At 45.4% G+C, this 19,715-nt stretch overlaps 1 protein-coding gene across 4 annotated transcripts in view; it reads right to left on the reverse strand.

Annotated features, from left to right (window-relative positions):
- Nucleotides 1-19,715, reverse strand: part of ADGRF5 (adhesion G protein-coupled receptor F5) — a 97,237-nt gene that overhangs the window by 52,757 nt on the left and 24,765 nt on the right. For 2 of the 4 annotated variants that reach the window (XM_080806026.1, XM_080806025.1), the window contains exons 1-2: nucleotides 16,375-16,637; nucleotides 934-1,059 (exon numbers count right to left, since the gene is read on the reverse strand). In XM_080806026.1, the coding sequence (XP_080662152.1) occupies nucleotides 934-1,035 (102 nt within the window). In that variant the 5' untranslated portion in view covers nucleotides 1,036-1,059; nucleotides 16,375-16,637. Of the gene's footprint in view, nucleotides 1-933; nucleotides 1,060-16,374; nucleotides 16,638-19,715 lie in introns of those variants that run through there. The other 2 variants (XM_080806027.1, XM_080806028.1) reach the window with 2 other exon arrangements.

The raw sequence follows: 19,715 nt of genomic DNA on the forward strand, positions 1-19,715 counted from the left end.
AAAGAATTAAAATTAAAAAGTACAAAGCAAAGCAAAAAGCAACATTCTATAATGCCAAAAAGTACCAGTGAAGCTCTAATAATAGTGACAGACTGAGTAAAATAGCACTTAGATATCTTTTCTAAAAATCAATGGCAAAAGATGACATTACAGTGGGACAAATAAATAAAAAAAGCAAAAAACTTATGTGCCAGGCCCTGTTCTAAGGCGTCTCACAAATATTAACAGATCTAATTCTCCTAGCAATCAGGAAATCAGTACTATTATCATCACTCTACAGGTGAAGAAGCAGAGACACAGAATTCCATCAGTTTCTCAAAATTTCATCACATGACCTGTCTCTGGGACCTGAGGTGGCCTCAGAAAGGAATAAGTAATAATTCCTATAAGGAGTAAAGGGGTATTTATCACCCTCTTTCATTAAGCTAATCTCCCATGGACTTCCCAAAGCCCAAACAAAACCACCTGGATAATGTCAGCAAAAAGTTAAATGACACCCATGGCCCCATCATCTCTATCGGTTTGTGATTGTGACACACACACACACACACACACACCCCTTCTGAAATGTGTTCTAGTCTGATGCTCAAGTTTAAATGAATCCTTTGAACACGTGCGTCCTGCGCAGCCTTCAAATCTGTCTTAGCGTCATTGTCGTCAGTTTCAGAATGGACTTTAGGCTTAAAGGCGGCCATTTAGTTGAGGAGGAAGCTGGGGGACATTCCCTTGAGCACCACTGATGTCAGAGTGTGCTAAGTGGTAGCCCAGTAGACACACTGACATCCATTTATGTTCACCCCTCCCCCCACAGTTGCAACATTTCCTCAAAGGCCCTAAAAAAAATTTTTTTTTAAAGCAATTTCCATCTGCGACATTCCTAGGAAATCAGAAAAATTTGACAAGGAAAAATAGAGCAGACATGGGTGTACTCACCGAGGGATGAACAATAGACTCTAAATTCAAGTTCAGCGTAGCTTGGGAAAAATAAATCACAATAATCATGAAGCACAGTGTGGTTCTCCTTGGGGATTTCATTTCTTTAGGATTGAGTTGCTTTGCCTGAAATGTAAATATGAGAGTTTAGAGATAGAAGAATTTGTTTATCAAGCAGAGGGAGAACAAGCAAACCCCGTTTCGAAGGTCACATGACGAAAAGAGGAGAATGGAAGGAACATGACGGTATCAACTGGAGAAAACCGTCTCTGCTCCAGACCCGGGGCTGAGGAAATGGTCGGGTCTGGAAGGATGGGGGTTGGGGACGGCCGTGTACCGAGGACAAAGGTAGCAGATGTTTGGGTACTTTTCCTATGTACATAGAGAAGGAGAGAGGGAACAAAAGAGAAAGGAGAAAGACGGGAGGGGGCAGAGCAGGAAAAAAAGACTACTGAGCAAGAAATACTTCAAACGTCGTGATCCAGTACACACAGAAACTGGACAAAAGGACTCAGAGTACAATACTTACCTTTGCTACATGCCTCACACTCTGATATTTTCAATTCGATCCTATCTTATCTTACCCTATTTTTCCTTCAAATTCTGATAGCAACCCACTAAAACTGACCTCATGATGCATATTAATACACTATGACTCATTAGTATGAAAAATCCTGGACTTCATCAGAAAAATATAAGTTGTATTTTATAGTCTTTTATAGTAATATAGTACACAACATAGAATATTCATATCACATGTCCCATCTTATGCACTGATTTTTGATAGCTACTTCTGTATAATGCTGGTGATTAAGATGACGTTTTTTGGTGACAAGATTGATCATTACTGCATTTATAAAGTTGAGTATCGGGGGCGCCTGGGTGGCTCAGTCGTTAAGCATCTGCCTTTAGCTCAGGTCATGATCCCAGGGTCCTGGGATCGAGCCCCGTGTCGGGCTCCCTGCTCAGCAGGAAGCCTGCTTCTCCCTCTCCCACTCCCCCTGCTTGTGTTCCCTCTCTTTGCTGTGTCTCTCTCTGTCAAGTAAATAAATAAAATCTTAAAAAAAAAAATGTCGAGTATCAGGTTGCATCATTCCTACCCTCGCGGGTCTAGGGACCCAGACAATCTACTTCGTCCAGATTCCTTTCCTCGTTGACTTTTTTAATAGCCATGTTCTTTTGTGAAAATAGCAGGAGATCAAGAGACAGAAGATACAGATTAAGATCTAAGATCACCATGAACTGCATATCCTTGGGTAAGTCACTTATCTTCACTGAGCCCAATATTCCTCATCTATGAAACGGGGATAGTTCTACCTCCTCTTATTTTCTCACAGACTTTCCTGAGGCTCAAATGATTGAAGACCGTCCAGGGCCACAGGGGTGCAAAGCTGCAGTGGTTTCACGCTGGTCATTGGTAGAGTCCAGAGGGCAGCCATCAGGAAGGGCAAGCCTTGGCCCAGGCATTGCAGCGAGTGCCGGGGACAGTGGCCAGGATAACGCACAGATGGGAGCCGAGACTTACATGCCAGGGAGAATTGCGTTTCAATCACCGGCTGCTGGCTGCCTCCTTTTCCTCTTCCCCAGTGGAAAAGAGGGAAGCATAAGGCCCTGGAAAACTGACCCAGTCTGCAGATCTGGCAGTCAAAATACATTTTTAAAATTCTGCAACTCAATGGCTTTTGGGAAAATGCTTTGCAATTTAGGTTACGAGAATAGATGAATCTCAACCAGATGCATCTGCTGTAGGGTTCTTTGTTAGAAGGAAACAGGCTTTTGTGGGTATTGAGCAGACCCAGCCTGGTGATAACAACTGCTCCTGGGATGAATTGGGTACTTAGGAGGCAATTTAACCTTTTCAGGCCCCACCTTAGTGCGCTCAACTAGCTGCTTCCAGATAGAGGCAGTTCATTGAGGGGATGAGATACAGTAACTGAAGGGTTAATGAGCCTCCCTTGACCTCTGACAGTCAGGGAGGGACCCAGGTATTAGATGAACTAGAGCTAACTCTATATCCTCTCCACCATTTCCCAGTGGTGGCCTTGGGGTCAGAATTAGCAGGAATTATAATGTCCCCAGATGGCCACGTCTAATCCTTCTGTATAGGCCCCTGACTAATACTGCCCACTGTCCCCATGTCCGCACAGCTTCCTTAGGGACAGGTTTTGATGAAATTAACACTCGTCTCTCTGTTGACCTATTTAGTGACAACAAACTCACAAGTCAATAGAGATGTAGCACAAGTCAATAGAGATCCCACTATGGGGAAGGGAATGTTCTCTGGATGTAGGAGAAGGAGAATAGGGATTGCTTCCACAGTAAGGGTGAGGGGTGAGTTCTCTGTGTGTAGAAGAATGTCACCATGTTGATGGAAAGGTAATATTAAAAATATCTTGACAATCAGTTTGCTTGGTCATACCACTGGCCTGGCCAATCAGAACAGTGATACCAGCTGAAGATCAGCTCAGTTCTTGGGGTTCCTAGGTTTTGGGAGATATCTGAAGACAAACTTTCCTTACCTATATCAACAATCTTTCATTAACCCTCAGCTCACAGCTGTTCTCATCCATGAGGAGCCAATGGACAGTTTAACTTGGCTAACGGTGAAAAAAAAAAGATCCCAATTCACCCAATTAAAAGCAGGGAGTAGAACTCCAGATTCAAGGCATATATCTTCAGTAGGGTCCCTTTAATTGTAAATCCTCTCGAAGTTCCTATTCATGCTACATTCCTGGATTAAATGGCAGACAACCTCCGAGAAACGAGAAACGCAGAGACAAACAGGCAGAGAAGAAAGAAAATGATCTGACGTTGTTCTCAATTTCCTTCTCTTTTTAAATTGTAAATCCTAGATAGTCTCTACTAAAACTCACCAACATGAATGAGCCAGCTGTGTCTTAGAAAAAGCTGGGAACTATGATCTCATGCTCAGTACAAACCCCGGGGTGATGAGCAACTTCCCATCTTCTCTGGCCCTATTTTCCTGTCTGCGAAGTTAGAAGACAGGGAGAGGCAAATCAAATGTCCTGACGTCATGTGCCAGGAATAAGTCCTCAGGATTCCCAGCAGCACCGCATTTGTAGGGTGGGGGTTCAGCTTCCTTGAAGACATTCTCTTGTGGAGTGATTACGCCTCAGGAACCGCCATTGTGAAAATGACCTGAAACAGACCAGGGAACTGTTCTCCCAGTACCTAAGGGTGGTACCTAAGGGTACCACCAGTGCTCCAAATCAACTGCTCTCCTGGAAACCCTTCATCAGCCCTGACCTGCCCAGACTTTATTGGCAAGGAAGCAGGGGTGGGGGTGGGGGTGCTGAGTGGTGAAGAGGAGCAAATGAGCTCACATGCCTTTGCAAGGTTAGAAGCGTGTTCACACAACGGCCACATCTGGAGGTCTGGTGCCCCAATGTCATCATCAAGTTGTGACTTCCAGCTCCATCTAAGTAGGGCGATAATGGGACTCATTCTGGAAATGACTTATTTCCTAAGCTCTACATAGCTCTGCCTTTTCATGCCCTCTGATATCCTTAGCCCCTCTTGCCTGGGAACCTTAGCCTGGATAGTCTCCTGGCTCCTCCTGGGGAGGAGGAAGGAGAGGTGACAATGTAAATCCACACTTGCTCAGTCTCTGAGCAGGTGCCTCCTCCTGCCTCCAGCCCAGGGCTCTGCTCCCCACTTCAGCCTGGTGCTCAATCCCTCCCTTTAGCATTGCCTAGGGGAAAAAGTTCTCTGGGGTATTTGTGCCTCATCTCCTCCAGTGGTTCTTAGCCCTGGCTGCATTCCAGAACCATCACCTGGGGAGTTTCTTGTTTTTCTTTTTCCATTTGCTTGGTTCTTGTTTTAAAATCACCCTAGACCCATTGAACTAAAACGTCTGGGGGATGGGAGCCAAAATTCTGTATCCAGCCAAGCTGTTTCTGGTGCATAGGGAGGTCTGAGGTCTGCAGATCTGTATCCTCAGCAATCTAATGCAGCAGTCTACATTCCCCTGCATTCTAGTACCTTCCATCACCTTCCTATAGCTCTCTCTACTAAAGAAAGCATATAGAAACAGAAGCTTGAGGGTATTTATTTAGGAAGCAATCAGTCAATGGTGGATGAATGAATGGATTAATGGAAGCGTGGGCTATGAGGTGATCTTCTTAATAATATTTTGTTTGCTTGTTTGTTTTGAGAGAGAGCTCGAGTGAGGAGGAGCAGAGGGAGAACAAAGGAGTATCTTAAGCAGGCTCCACACTCTGCACAGGATCCCACGTGGGGCTCAATCTCAGGACCCTGAGATCATGACCTGAACCAAACTCAAAATGCTTAAGAGACTGAGCCCCCCAGGTGCTCCCTACTCAATAGTTTCTGATACAATCCAATAGTGGAGGCTATTACTTGAGATTGTATTTTATGTCTCATCTAGTATCAAATATGTTGTACACTTAGGCGTTGACAAATACAGAGTGTTTTCTGCAGCCCCCCAATTGTGCTCTGCCATCACAAACTGAAACGAGTCATGGTCCTTGCCCCCAACAAGCTCTCAATCTCATCGGGAAGGTGCCAAACATAGACTGAAAAACATCAATGTAAAAACCACTATGTACTGAGTATGGGCTGTATACCAGGCCGAGTTCTCAGTGCAGTCAATGGGTTAACTCGCTTCGTCTGCCTCTCACAATGATCCCGTGATGTAGATATTTTTATCCTAATTCATAGATGAGAAAACGAGGGCCCAGTGGATTTCACCCAGGACACGGAGCTAGTAAGGAACAGAGCCAGATCCGTCCCCAGGTTGTCTCCCAAGTGAGCCACAGTATGCAAGGGATAAGCATAGCTAGAGCCGAGGACGGAGGGAAAGCGGGGTGAGTTTGGGAATGCCCAGGGTCCGTGGCCAGACTCTGAAGGATGGGTGATGCTTTCATGTGTAATGGAGAAAGGAAAGAGAACCTCAAGCGTAGGACAACAGCATCAGCAGAGGGAACAAAAATAGCCCAAAGGGTGAGGTTTAGCAGTCCCCTGTGTGCCTCCTGGGAGTTCCCTCGAGCAGCCTGCCCAACCACGGTGATGGTGACGTAGGCTCAGCCATGGTCCCCAGGAGGGCATTGTTCTCCCAAACAATGACTGGCCCCAAAGAAGGCAGGGTTATTTCTGCTGTGACTTGGAAAGAGAATTTGGTGGCATCAGGGCTTGGGTGATTCCCTCCTTCCTGTAGGAGACTGGAGTGGAAAGAGGACCAACTTCGAAGAGAAACAGGCTTGTGTTCTGATTCGAGCTCCAGCCCTAACGATGGGTGAGACACTTCACCCCACGGAGCCCCAGTCTGCTGGCAGGAATGACAAGGATTGTAGCATTTGCACCGCAGCATCGCTGTGGACATTGGGGATCCTGCCCGTGAAGGACAAAAAGGCCTGGTCATCGTTGCAATTGGTTGTGGGCTGAGCTGTGTCCCTCCAAAATTGCTATGCTGAAGTCTAACCCCCAGTACCTCAGAATGTGACCTGATTTGAAGATAGGGGCTTTAAAAAGGTAATTAAGTTAAAATGGGGTCATTACAGGGGTCCCTCATCTCGTATGACCCTTGACCTTATAAGAAGAGGAGACTAGCACGCAGACACAGAGGAAGGTGCCTGGGAAGATCCCAGAGGGTGAGGACAACCTACCAGCCCAGGAGGGAGGCCTCTGAAGAGATCACCCCTGCTGACCTGTTGGTCTCCGAGTTTAAGCTCCAGGTCTGTGAGGAAATAGATTTCTGTTGTTTATACCTTCTAGTCTATGGGACTTTGCTATGGCGGCCCTGGAAATCTAATCAGAATTCAATAAACATGAGAGTCCCCTATTTTTTATTTAGAAAGGTGAGTGTGACCCTCTGGTCTGCTGCTCAACATTTATTGAGCGCTTATTCTGAGTATGTTTTTATGAAAACTGAAAACTGAATTATTGGTGTATCCGGACAGAGCATAAACACACACTGTCCAAAATGGAAGACAAATTAGAGTTCATCTCTATTTCCAGCACTGCTCCCAGCCTCCCACACCCCTTAGTTTTTCAGACGAGGAAGCTGAGGCCTCGCAAGGGCTGTCAGCCTCAAAGTCAGGACTCAGGAGGTCAGCTGAGCATTCTTAAAATTCTAGACAATAATAGTGTCCTAGAGTCGAGCAAGCCATTTCTGATACGATTATGGATTATGACAACTACTGAATTGTCATCAAAGATGATGCTGAGAAGTACTTAAGTCCTTATAACTTATGAGGTGCTCCCTCTGTCCCAAGCATGATGCTGAGCTCCCTCCAAGGATCACGTCACGTAACCCTCTCAATGATCCTGTGGTACCACTCAATCCTCTACACTTTTCAGAGGTAGACATGGAAAGTTAAAAGGAAGAGTAACTCACCAAGGCCACACAGTTGACACACATTTTGTAGTGACAAAATCATAAGCTAAGCAGTCCATCCCACTAGGTCACCCTTTGGGTTGCAAGGCCTTCCTGGTGGGTTATCAAGAGGAATAAATGGAAAACTTTCTCTGTATGGACACTGGATCAGGCAACTGGAACTACGAGTTCTAGCCTCACTCTGCCACTAACCAGTTGTGTGATGTGGGGCAGGTCCCTTCATCTTTCAGGGTCTCAACTGCGTTATCAGCTAAGACAGAGAGTTGACAGTACCGTGGTATGGGAGTTGGCCTCTGAGGTCCCATTACTGTTTAAAGAGTATAAAATTTCTCATGTTTATTTCAAAAGCAAGGTAACCTCACTTAGACTTCTGAGCCTAAACATAACTCTCTCTTGGATTTATCCCACTCACCGCTGACTTAAGATACAGTTCAGGTCTTCACTGCCCCTCACCTGCACCACTGCAATGGCTTCTGTTCTTTCCCTCCTGCCCCGTTGTCTACATGGATACAGGATTAATCTTCCGAAGTGCCCTTCTCGCATATTCCCTGTTCAACTCCCCAGAAGCAATTGCCTTCGTTGATACTCAAGGCCTTCCAGGACCTGGATTTTATATTCCAGAGCAGCCATAGTTAATAAGCATTGATCAGATTTTCACCACTGAAGGGGGCTGATTTTTCATAATTGAAAATAGTGTAAGGGATTTCCAGTGTCCTTACATAAGTGGAAATGCAAAAATGGATCTTTGAGAATTAACCCTGGCAGTGGGGAGGGGCAGGTCTTTTTGTCAAACTACTTTTCAGTGTTTGGCAAAACCAAAATAATCCTGCCATTTACTTGGTTTGGTAATTTCCATCTTTCTCTGCCTCTGAGACTCAGGAAAATCACTGCATATTCAAATTCTATCCTTCTGGCTGGAGGTTCCTTGATCTGTTCAGCTATAAATAGTCTCTACTTCCTCCTAACACCTGCTCTTAATCTAGGCCCTAAACTTCCTCCTTGTATTCTATTTATTGTTCTAAGTATATCATGGAGCAATTCTATTTATTCCCTTACTCATGTGTCCTTTTCTGTATTCATTCACTGCACAAACATTGATTAAGCCCTGCTAAGTGCAGGCACTCTGCTAGGTGCAGAAGAAGCAACAGAAAACAAGAGACTGTTCCTCCGTGGAGCTAGGAGACTAATGGAAGAGATGAGCATCATTTTAGAAGCAGTGACACAATTCATTGTTTCACTATGACTGTGAAAGTGTGACCAAGGAGAGCAATCAGAACACTAGTCCATTGTTGAGAACCTATTATGTGCCAGGCACCAAGGTAAGCATTGACTATATTAAATCTTTTTATTCTCACAGCAATTCCAGTGCAAGGGGCTTAGTATGATAGCTAATGAACAGTATGATATGAAATGAACTGTGCCACAGAATGGTTAAGTATTTTGCCCTAAATCACACAGCTAGTAAGTGGCAGAGCCAGAACGTGAACCAGAGAAATGTTACTGCAAAGCCCCTTTTAACCACCATGCTCAAATGTCTAATGAAGCTTGTTAACATAGGGACTTGACCTAGTTCTGGGGATCTGTGGTCAGCATCCTGGAGAAAGTATTTAATGGGGTTGAAATCTGAATTGTGAGTTGGAATTAGCTGAAAACAAAAGAGAGGTCAGAAGGAGAGGAGGATGAGGGTTCCAGGCAGAAGGAAGATCTTGTGCAAAGGCCCTGAGGTAGAAAAATGCATGGTACATTCAAGGAGCTGCGAATGGGCCAGAGTGTCTGGAATACCAGAAGGAAGTAGGGCATGGTTATGGGAGGGCTTCTGAGGTGAGCAGAACCCAGGGAAGGCAGGGTAATTGCGACCACAAGAGTAGTAAGATTGATTAGGAAGACCATAGAGGGAGTAGAAATGACAGCCTAGGACTGAGGCCCACAGAATTCCAACAACCAGAGGTCTTGTCAAAGAAGATGACTGAGCCAAGATGTTTGGGAATGAGAGACCAGAAGGCAGGAAGGAACCAGGACTAGAAGAGAGTCTGGAACCAGGGAGGGTCAGGTTTTAAGAAGCAGAGTGTGGTCAATTACATCCATTGGTACTGAAAGGAACATACAAAGGGGGATATGATTGCCTATTGGATTTGGACACATGATGTCTTCTCAGCAAGGGGGCTCTTCTTGGAGTGAGTGGGGGCAGTGGTTCAGTGAGTGGGAGATGAGGGCATAGAGTCGGTGAGTGTATAGACCTTAAGAAATTTGGTTGCAAGGTGGAAGAGAGAGTGGAGATTTTTCCCATACGAAACCAGCTTGGCTCTCCCGTCACACACAGTAGTGATGTTATAGTTGTGACTTTCTTTTTAAGAAAGGAGCTAATTGTATTGCACGCGAGGACTCTACCAAGGGGAGTCATGCCTCCTACTAACACATGGCCTGTGACTGGCTAAGTAGACAAGCTACTGTCCCCTTGGAAAGAAGCCCCTGGTGTGTCTCCCTCTTCCCTGCTTTGCACATTCTGGGGTACAGACTACATGGTCACGTAGCTATTCTTTTAAACATGTACTTCTGATCAAAATAGTAGGTGAGAGGCTGAAATTACATATAAACATACATCATTCTATGACTGGAGGATAATTCAAAGCAGATTCCTTTTGTTGGTACGTGCAAAATGGTAATACCAAATTTCAGAGGAATCGCAAATTTTTCTGGAATTATCGCTCTTGGCTCATCCCATGAGGCACAGGGTACCATCAGTAACCTCTGTCCCAAACTGCAGAAATTCAGATTAAAACTCCTCAAGTATAACTTTAAGAGCTGCCCTTGCAGATCTGTATTTTCAACTGCAGAGGCGATAAGACTTATCTTTGCTGACATTATTTAATTAGATGATTCATCCCTCGCACATGCAGAACGAGAAGCTAAATATTTATTTAACACGAACACGAACCACAATGCCAATTAAAGGACTGCCTTGAAACCTTTTTTTCTATTTAATTTTCCCTTGCCTTGAACTAAGGTCCCGCAGCAGCATTGTGTTGGGGCGGCTCAGGACTCTCAGATTACAGAGGAACATTTGTTTGTACACAATGGGGTCAAGTTTTCCAAAACACACTGCACATGTGTGCCGCGTTGATAACCTTTTATACTTCTTCCCTTGTTGTAAATCCCTGGAGGGTTTTAACCTTTAAGCAAGAGATTGCCATCTTGATGAAAACATGAAGTTCCTAACTCGGCTCTTATCTCATCTATCTTGCTACTTTCATTTGCCATGTGGAGGGGTTTCCCTAAGCCCTGGGAAAACAATGCCAGGGGTGCATTCCAGGGGCAAGGGAGGGTAGCCCTGTGGTTGGCTGTTGCGCTGGATAGAGCATCAGAGGGCTTGGGTATGGGTGCAAGCCTTCTAGTTCTGTGGTTCTACCCTTCAGCAAGCTGATGCAAAAGAATACTGGAGTATTACTCATAATAATAATGGACCAATTGGAGAAGTCTCTGGTCACTCTGCAGGAGCAGAGGCTTGGAGGCCATCATTCTGGAGAGTGGGGAGATCCGTGGGAGGGTCTGAGGGCTGGGTGGCTGAGATGGATGTGAGCGGGAACCACACTGGACATTCCAGGGGCTCAAGGCAGCCATTTACAACATAACTTAAAATATTTCAACATCTTAAGAATTGGCAGGACCACCTTAGCTCTCTGTGTCTCCTGCTTTCAAGAGCCCTTACTCCCTCTGTCTCCTGAGACAAAGCATTGCTGTCCTTGGCCAGTGATTTCATTTCTCTGAAATTTTCATTTCCCTCTCTAGGGATTCAGTTAGACTTCAAGAATAAAGTATGTGTATGATTCAAGATGAAAAAACTATTATTTTTTTCTGCAAAAATACAGTACCCTGAGAAATCATGAACATTCCAAGATTCCTCTAATCTGGACAGTGAGATGTTCATCAATGCCATTCTTCATGAGTCCCTGTCCTCCTTGGGTTCTTGGTTTCTGAAGTCACTTAGCGCCTCTTCCTTTGCAGCACCTCCCCCCACCCCACCCCAGTCTCTTATCGCTCCAGCTTTTGCTCCCTTCTCTCCTCTGTCCTCCCTTCCCTCCTCCTCCCCATCTGCAACTGCTCCACCGTTAATCTGTCAAAAACTGTCCTGGGTCCTTGGTTCAACCCCCCTTGACACCCTCTCTCTTAGGGAGCTTGCCCACTTCTGTAGTCTTAGTTATCAAGTTATGTGAGAATTCCCAAAGCTTTATGTCCACCTGATCTCTTTGCTACTTATCTCCCCAACTGTACTATCCACACCTGGGTCAAAATTCAGCTTACCCAAGATTGAATGTCATTCTTCTTTCCCACTGCTACCTCCTAACCTATCTCTTCGAAGATTTGCCAATGGCTGGACTCACTCTCTGGGTTCCCAGATGCACCACGCCACAGGTAGTGAGCAGGAGAGGAAGCAGCAACCCAACCAGCCCCTGGGTCCTGTCCCTGCCTCTGCTGTAGCCTGCTGTCCCCTGGCCATCACCCTGGTTTGGACATGATCACCCCACACCTGGCTGATTGCAGCCATCTCCTGGATGGGCTTCCTCACTCCTTCCTCCACCTGCTCAATAACCCAACACACCATCAACAGATTCATTTGCATAGAACCCTATTTTCCATAGATTGCTGTCTACCGCATTCAAATTCTTCAAACTTTCTCAAGTGACTGAGGAATATTCGGGCTCCTTTACCTGGTGAGCATGATCACCACAACCCCAATGTGAACCCAGCTCGGCCACATTTTTCTTCCACCACACTTGGATACAGAGCAGATAGACCACTCACAAGCTTTCATTGTGCCTTCTTTTGCAAAAGGCGTCATAAATATTAGCCATAAATGTTGGCCAAATGGATTGCTGCCTCTCAGCTCCTTCTCAAACCATCCTTGGCCACTGAAATGTCCCATTCCTCCTTTCTGAGCTTTACTCCTTCCAGGTCAAGCTATTTTCTTAGTAACAGCGACAGTTGCTGTCATTTATCAAGCTCTTGCTACATGCCAGGCATTAGACTAAGCACTCTGTAAACACTTGGCTCTTTTAATCCTCAAATCCTATATTGGTAAAACTACCGTGGTCCCCACTTTACAGGTGAAGGAACTGAGGCATGAGTAAATTAAATAACACACCCCAGATCACACGGTAAAATAGGTAATTCTGTTGCCAAATCTGAACTCTTCATCTTTAGAGCACACTGACACTGTTCTCGTCTCCTCCAGAGATGCGTCTTTCTCCTGACTGCCCTGCAAGTCTCTGCCGTGCAGGTTCTTCTGCAGTGCTCTTGTGAGTGTCATAGCACAACATCGTCATTACGCATGACTCTTAAGTCAGACTGTCTGAGCTGCAGTCTCGACCACACTAGTTGCTGCTTTTGCGTGTCTCGGGCAACTTACTTACAACCGCCTGTCCCTTCATCAATAAGATTGCTACTATAATAGCACCTGCTGTATAGGTTATTGAACAACTAACTAACTGAGTTAACAGTCTTTGTAAAGCACCGAGCAGCATGGCACATAGTAAGTGCTCAGCAAATATTACCAGTTATTATTAAAATTCCCAATGCCTGTGTGTTGCCTCCTGTTATGAGCATGAGTTAACTGGGGCACCTGGGTGGCTCAGTTGGTTAAGTGTCTGCCTTTGGCTCGGATCATGAACCCAGGGTCCTGGGATGGAGCCCTACATCGGGCTCTCTGTTTACCAGGCGAGTCCGAACCTCGGTCTTTTCCCCCAACTCATGCTTTCTCTCTCTCTCTCTTAAGTAAATAAAATCTTAAAAAACAAACAAACAAACAACAACCAAAAATAAATGCGTGTACGTTAACTAAAGGAAAGGATTCTCTACCTCGGTAATTCCCTAGCACTTAGCAAGTCTACCCAGCACAAATGTTTCCTCCAAACTCCGCCTCTGAAGTTTTCACTTAGGGAATGATTTTTAGGAAATAGGCAAGATGTCAGTTATCGAACCTTCGGGACTGGAATCATGCAATGTGAGTTGAAACGCTGAGGGGGTAAATAGCTTGTGAATTCATAGTGTACCTACAGCCCATGCAGATATTTTGGTCAACAAGCCTTCCTGCAGCATCTACTATGTGCCAAAACTCACAGGCACCGGGGACATGGACTTAAGCTGAGAGAGCCCTTCCCCCCGCTCTCTACACGGGACACAAACATGACAGCGAGGACCCACACTAGCTTGAACTATATTGAGAGATGTTGGTGGGGAGGGGAGAGGATTCTAGGGGCATGTTTTATGATTTAAAAACAACCTTGATTTATTGTCTATCCATATGTAGATCAGTCCAGAAAGTGGCGGATCACACAAAAGATAATTAGTATTTCAGTCTTTCTTCTCTTTCTGGGGATTGGGACACCCATGTTAAAGTCACATGGAATAAAATGGATGGCCCCATAATCATTTGGCACTAGACGAGCACATCCTGTTTACCTAGAACATTTAATCTGGGTTTCGAAAAATCTGCAAGGGCCAGTCTATTTGCAGTGAAGTCAGGGGTGTGGCATCGCCCTTGTTGGGGAGCTGGAAAACTCTGCATTCTCATGTGTGAGTGTGAGATGGGTCTGCTTCTGTGGTAGGCAGCAGCAGCCAGAATCCTAATACACATTGCTCACATGCTCACAGCTGCTGGCACTCCTGGCCCCAGCTTCTCGGGCACAAGAAGAAGGATTGCTTCTGCTTCCCCAATTAGCCATTTTATCTCTTACATCTAGCTATATAAGAGAATTACTTCAGAGATTAAAAAATATATACAATGCCCAGAGATTCTGATTTCATTGTTCCAGGGATGTGCCTAGGCATTTTTCTCTTCTTGTTAATTTCTGGGGTGATACTAATGGACAGCAGGTGTTGGAATCTGCAAAAATCTAGTCCAGGCAATAGTTTGATCTATCTACAGAATTCCAGCAAACCTGGGAATCCATGTTGCTCCAGAGCTGACAAGGATCCAGCCAATCAGTTAATTCTCTATTAAACATGCTTCCCATCCTCACATTACTGCCCCAAAATGGGGTTGGAAAGCCAGAGACCTGAATTTTTTTCTTATCTTGGTGCCCCCAAAAGATCCATTGTGTGATGCTGGGCAAACCACTCGATCTCTGAACCTTTCATTTTTGTGTTCCGTAAAACGAGATAGGACATCTGCTTTTCCTGTGGTGGAGTGAAAGAAGGGGCCGGTGTCTGCCGGGGCTAGTGCCCTGCTATACAGTGAAGAGGTTAATTAGATTAGCCAGACCTGGGAGAGAGATCCAGGCTGGCAAATTTAACAGGACGCTTAAGAAGCACTACAGAATGTCCAAATTCGGCAGGGCCAAGTGGCCTTCTTGTTTGGGTAGGAGAAACCTTGAGAAGGCCAAGAAATTACCAAAAAACAACTGAAAGTATTTTATAATTACTCTTGGATTTGACAGTGCCTATATGTAACTTCTTTCCAAACCTTCTCTCTCCATGACCCATACCAACTTGTTCATAGTGATTTTTAATTCTTCACTTGTCTCATAACATTGTATGGAGGAAAAAAAAATGAAAGGTCCCTTTTTTACAGAAGGCTAGAAGAGGTAGAAAATGAACTTATCTGTTAAAAAAAAAAAAGTTATCATCCATTAAATAAAAAGGGAAATCTCTCCCACTCTATCCTATCTTCCCTGGATGAACCACTTAATCTAAGTAGCTTCTAGTTAGCTACCTAGCTATCCATTCATCCATCTATCTAATTCACTTTCCTCTCCTTTCTTATCCTCTCTTCTCCTCTCCTCTCCTCTCCTCCCCTTCCCTTCCTTTCCTTTCTTTTTCGTCTTTCATTTCCAAAACAAGGCTGCCCCTTTGATGGCCTTCAAGAGAGGGCCAAACCTCCAGTTTAATCCATGGGGAACTATTATTAATATTACATGCTGAGGCCAAAATCAACACAAAAGTAATAATGATAAAAATGAGTAAAACTCTTTCAGACTTGTCTAAGTGCTGAAAGTGCTGTTTGCACCCTCCCTTTGTCATTTTATCTTTGAGTGAGAGAAGGTGCTGTTAAAGAAAGGTAAATGAATCTGACAGTGGGAATTTATTGTACTCGGTGCCCTGGCTTGTCCTGAGAGCTGAGAAGACAGAAATAACTGGGAAGATGCACGACACACTATTGATGGGGTAACTGAGGGGAGGTGAAGGAAAGAGTGGGTACTGGAGAACATGAGACATTGTTACAGCAGGAATATATTCATGTGCTACTGGTACAATCCAAACATGAAAGACCAAAAACCCGAGCCCTTCATGAAAGGAAAAACTGAGTGCCAGTGAAGTGGCATGGGCTGGCTTTCTACAAAGCATAAGAAAACATGGTTTAAGCAAGCCACACTTCAGAGAGACTCTCCTCCTTCTAGAACGCTCAAGACAAGTCTGCACATCTCCCAAAGCCAGCACTCTTCTTATCTTCCTTCCTAGCACTGACCGTAAACTCTTCCCCTCCGTCATGGGTGAGAAGGGACTGCTGAACACTTTGGAGATCACCCCTTGTCCCGGTGACTGCCTGGGAGCTGACAGAGTTCACGGTGTAGCCCCTTGCTTTGTCAGCACAAGCACAACATGGCTGCCTGGCCATGGACACACTCGTGGCAGCGTTCACGAATGCTCTGGTCTTTATGGTATTTTCTGGCTCAGGGATGGGAAAACTCATTAAACAAAAAACAAAAACAAAAACAAAAAACAAAAAAAGGAAAGAAAGAGGAAAAGAAAAGAAAAGAAGGAAAGAAAGTAAGAAAGAAAAGGGAAGAGAAAGAAAGCTCTTTATTACAGAGGAAACCCTTAAAAGATGCCAGCTGGTTACGTGATACCCAGTTTTCCTAAACACAGTCTCATCAATTTGGCCAACAGCCTGCAAACACTCTTGACCAAATATGCTTTACGCAGGCAACATCCATGTCACAGCCACACAGAAGGAAATCAGGCAAAGAGGATCAGAACTGGGCGACGTCTTAAAAGAAGTGTGGAAGTGACTGAGGTGCCCCTGAGGTCTTGCTACAGAGGGAGGTGAACCACAGCAGAAGACATGTTACCTGTCCGCCACCGCAGTCCCCAGGCTGGCTTCTGCTCTGATCAGACGCCTAAAACCATCCAGGTTTCCCCTATGAGGCCATCTGCCCCACGGTCTCCAAGAAAACCTATACCCGGTGAAGGCAAAGCCGAGCAGGATTCATTGTGAGGGCTCAGGCAGGACTGGCAGCTCCGTGCCTAGCTCAGCCTCACCGCTCTCCCGCGCCTCCCCTGCCGTGGTCCTCCGAGCCTCACAGCGCCATCCGTGAGAGGCTTGCTGCTGTTTGAAAAACAAGAAGTGATTTCCTGGTCCTCTTCCCCGGATGGCGTGTGCGATTTCCCTTACGCCCATGGGAAGTCCTTCAGATCCTTCTTATCTGGAAACCTCTCCACTGAGTGGCCAGACTTGTTTGGCCAATGCCCCTGGTCCTTGCTTTCCTTTCACCAAAGAAAAAATGAGGAAAATGAAACCAAAGCAAACCCCAAATGAGTTAGGGCTAAGGGGGTGGTGTAGGATGCCTTGTTTAGACCTTCAGAAGATGTTCACTAAGTTGGATTGTGTTTTCAGAGTGGGAGGAAAACAATGATGAGTCCTTGTTTCTGGCAGTGTCAAGAAGTCAGAAAATTAAAAAAAAAAAAAAAAAAAAAAAAGAATCCCCAGCAGAGTACAAGAGTACAAGAAGACCTAAAACTGTCATTAGTCCTAGCCTTTAGAGAGAGCTGCCCTTCAAATATGCCACATGAAGGGGATGGTTGGTTCTCTCAGATTTCTGGGAAAACTCTAGGGATATTTATGCCTCAAACGCTATGATGCTTAAAACATCATCTTAACAACAACACTAATATTTCAAGGTAAGAAGAAACATGGAAAAGGGCCAGTTGGCAGACTGCAATCAGGTAGATGGGTTTAAAGATGAATTGTAATCAGAGTTTTTGAGCTGGCGGTGACTTACCCATCCTCATTTTACATGTCAGGAAACTTGGATCCAAGGAAAAACGGTGATTGCCCCAGGTCAGAACACAGATGAGAAGGAATAGAGTATCATTCACTCCTTCTTACACGTTAGTGTGGGCAACGGTCAGTTTCCTACTCCGGACCCTGGCCCCACGGGGAAGTTGACGAATCTGCCTTGCAAGTAAGGGGTTCAGGTGGGTCTGATGCGGGCAGTCCCCAGACTGTGTTTAGAGAAACCCCTGAAACGTCAGAGCAAGGACTCCAGTGTCAGACTACAGGGATTCAAACTGTAGCCCCACAGGTTTCTATTTATGCGGCCTTTAACACATTACAACGCTTCCCTGAGACTTGGTTTATTTTGTGTGAGAGTGGATAACAGTCCTGCTGAGTTTACAGGTTCCACTGCGATCCTGGCAGAGAGGAGGAGCTTGAGAACTCTTTGGGACTCTCTGGGGACCTGGGCTCTAATCCTACAAGCTCATACTCTTGTCCTGTTTCACACCACCTCTCTCTCCTTTTAGTCCACATTTCCATTTGGTCAAAGCTCTCACCCTTAGGCATGTTGACAACTGCCAGTGGTACTCAGGCTTGAGACGGAAGTTAAGAATTTTGACAAAAAAGAGGATGACCCTTCACAATGTCATTCGAACTTCTGGGGCTGATTCTCAACTGCACTCTCTAGTTCATTCCATGTCCTGGTTAGGACTTGGTTGGACGGTTAGGCAGTCAGGGCCAGGGTCCCCAGCAAGAAAATACAGAGCCAGGACAGCTAAGATCAAACAGCACTGACAACCTGTTTGCAGCTCAGACAGGAGCGCACTAGCATTCTGCTTTGCAGCCTTTGCAGAAATGACTTCTGCAAAATGGCCTAAAATAAGACAGTTAACCACAAGGCATTGGTCAATATCATGGGCCTGGGGCAGTTAAGACCTAAGCCACCAGCTGTCAGCAAAAAAGACCATCAGCATGTTGACAGGAACCTAACAGTTAAACAGATACGTGGCCAAAGCCCTGACTGGCACGACTCAGCATGTCTGATTGCTTAAGACAGTTCTGCAAAAGAGCTCATAAAAACCCGTAAACCTAGAAACTCCAGGGGCAACCCTCTGGGGCCCCCCTTCCTCCCAGGAGCTTTGTGCTCTTACTCAATGAACTCTGCTTTGCTGCCCACCACTCTTCGTCTGGTCTGCCTCTTCTTTCTTCACAGTGGCATGACCAAGAACCGTGGGCACTGAAGGCAGAGAAATCCTACAATATCATCACCAGGAGATGTGGTATTTGCCCACCCCGCTGACTCCCCACTTCCTCCTTGTTGCCTGCCCAAAGTCTGGCTGGGGAATCCACGGGAGGCAGCCTGCTCCCTAGGGTCTGAGGGCGTCGTGATTGTTCTAAAACACACTGATCTCCTTCTCCTTGCCGGGCAGTGGCCTGTGCTTGGACGTGAGGCCGACTGTGGTTGCTCATTACCTCCGGATTTACCTTTCAGGGCACAGTAAAAGTCCTTATTATGTAATCCAGTTCCAGTTGGGGTTTCTGTTATTTGTAGCTAAAAGCTAAAAATAGTAACGTGGTGAATCACAATGAAGAATTAATCTTTTGAGTCTATATAAAATACTACTCTTGGCCTAAAAAAAATATGCGGAAGAGCATTAAAACACATACACACAGAGCCAGATGGCTTAAATCACATTCTAAAATACTCCAAAATAATTTCCCATCCTAGATGTTGGAGATATTAACGTATTTTTCTATAGGAAATGGACAAAGATACTCCAGATTCTTTTTTACATTAAAAATCTACAATATTGGGGCACTTGGGTGGCTCAGTGGGTCAAAGCCTCTGCCTTTGGCTCAGGTCATGATCCCAGGGCCCTGGGATCGAGCCCCGCATCGGGCTCTCTGCTCAGCTAGGAGCCTGCTTCCCCCTCTCTCTCTGCCTGCCTCTCTGCCTACTTGTGATCTCTGTCTATCAAAATAAAATAAAATATTAAAAAAAAATCTGCAATATTGGGGTGCCTGGGTGGCTCAGTTGGTTAAGCGACTGCCTTCAGGTCAGGTCATGATCCTGGAGTCCTGGGATAGAGTCCCACAACGGGATCCCTGCTCGGCAGGGAGTCTGCTTCCCCCTCTGAGCCTCTCCCCTCTCATGCTCTCTCTCTCAAGTAAATAAATAAGATCTTTTTTAAAAAATCTACAGTATTAAGGGCTCCTGGGTGGCTCAGTGAGTTAAGCCTCTGCCCTAGGCTCAGGTCATGGTCTCAGGGTCCTGGGATCGAGCCCTGCACTGGGCTCTCTGCTCAGCAGGGAGCCTGCTTCCCCCTCTCTCTCTGCCTGCCTCTCTGCCTACTTGTGATCTCTCTCTGTCTGTCAAATAAATAAACAAATAAAATCTTTTTAAAAAAATCTACA

This window comes from Martes martes (genome assembly GCF_963455335.1).
Source record: "Martes martes genome assembly, chromosome: 6".
Classification (NCBI taxonomy): Eukaryota; Metazoa; Chordata; class Mammalia; order Carnivora; family Mustelidae; genus Martes; species Martes martes.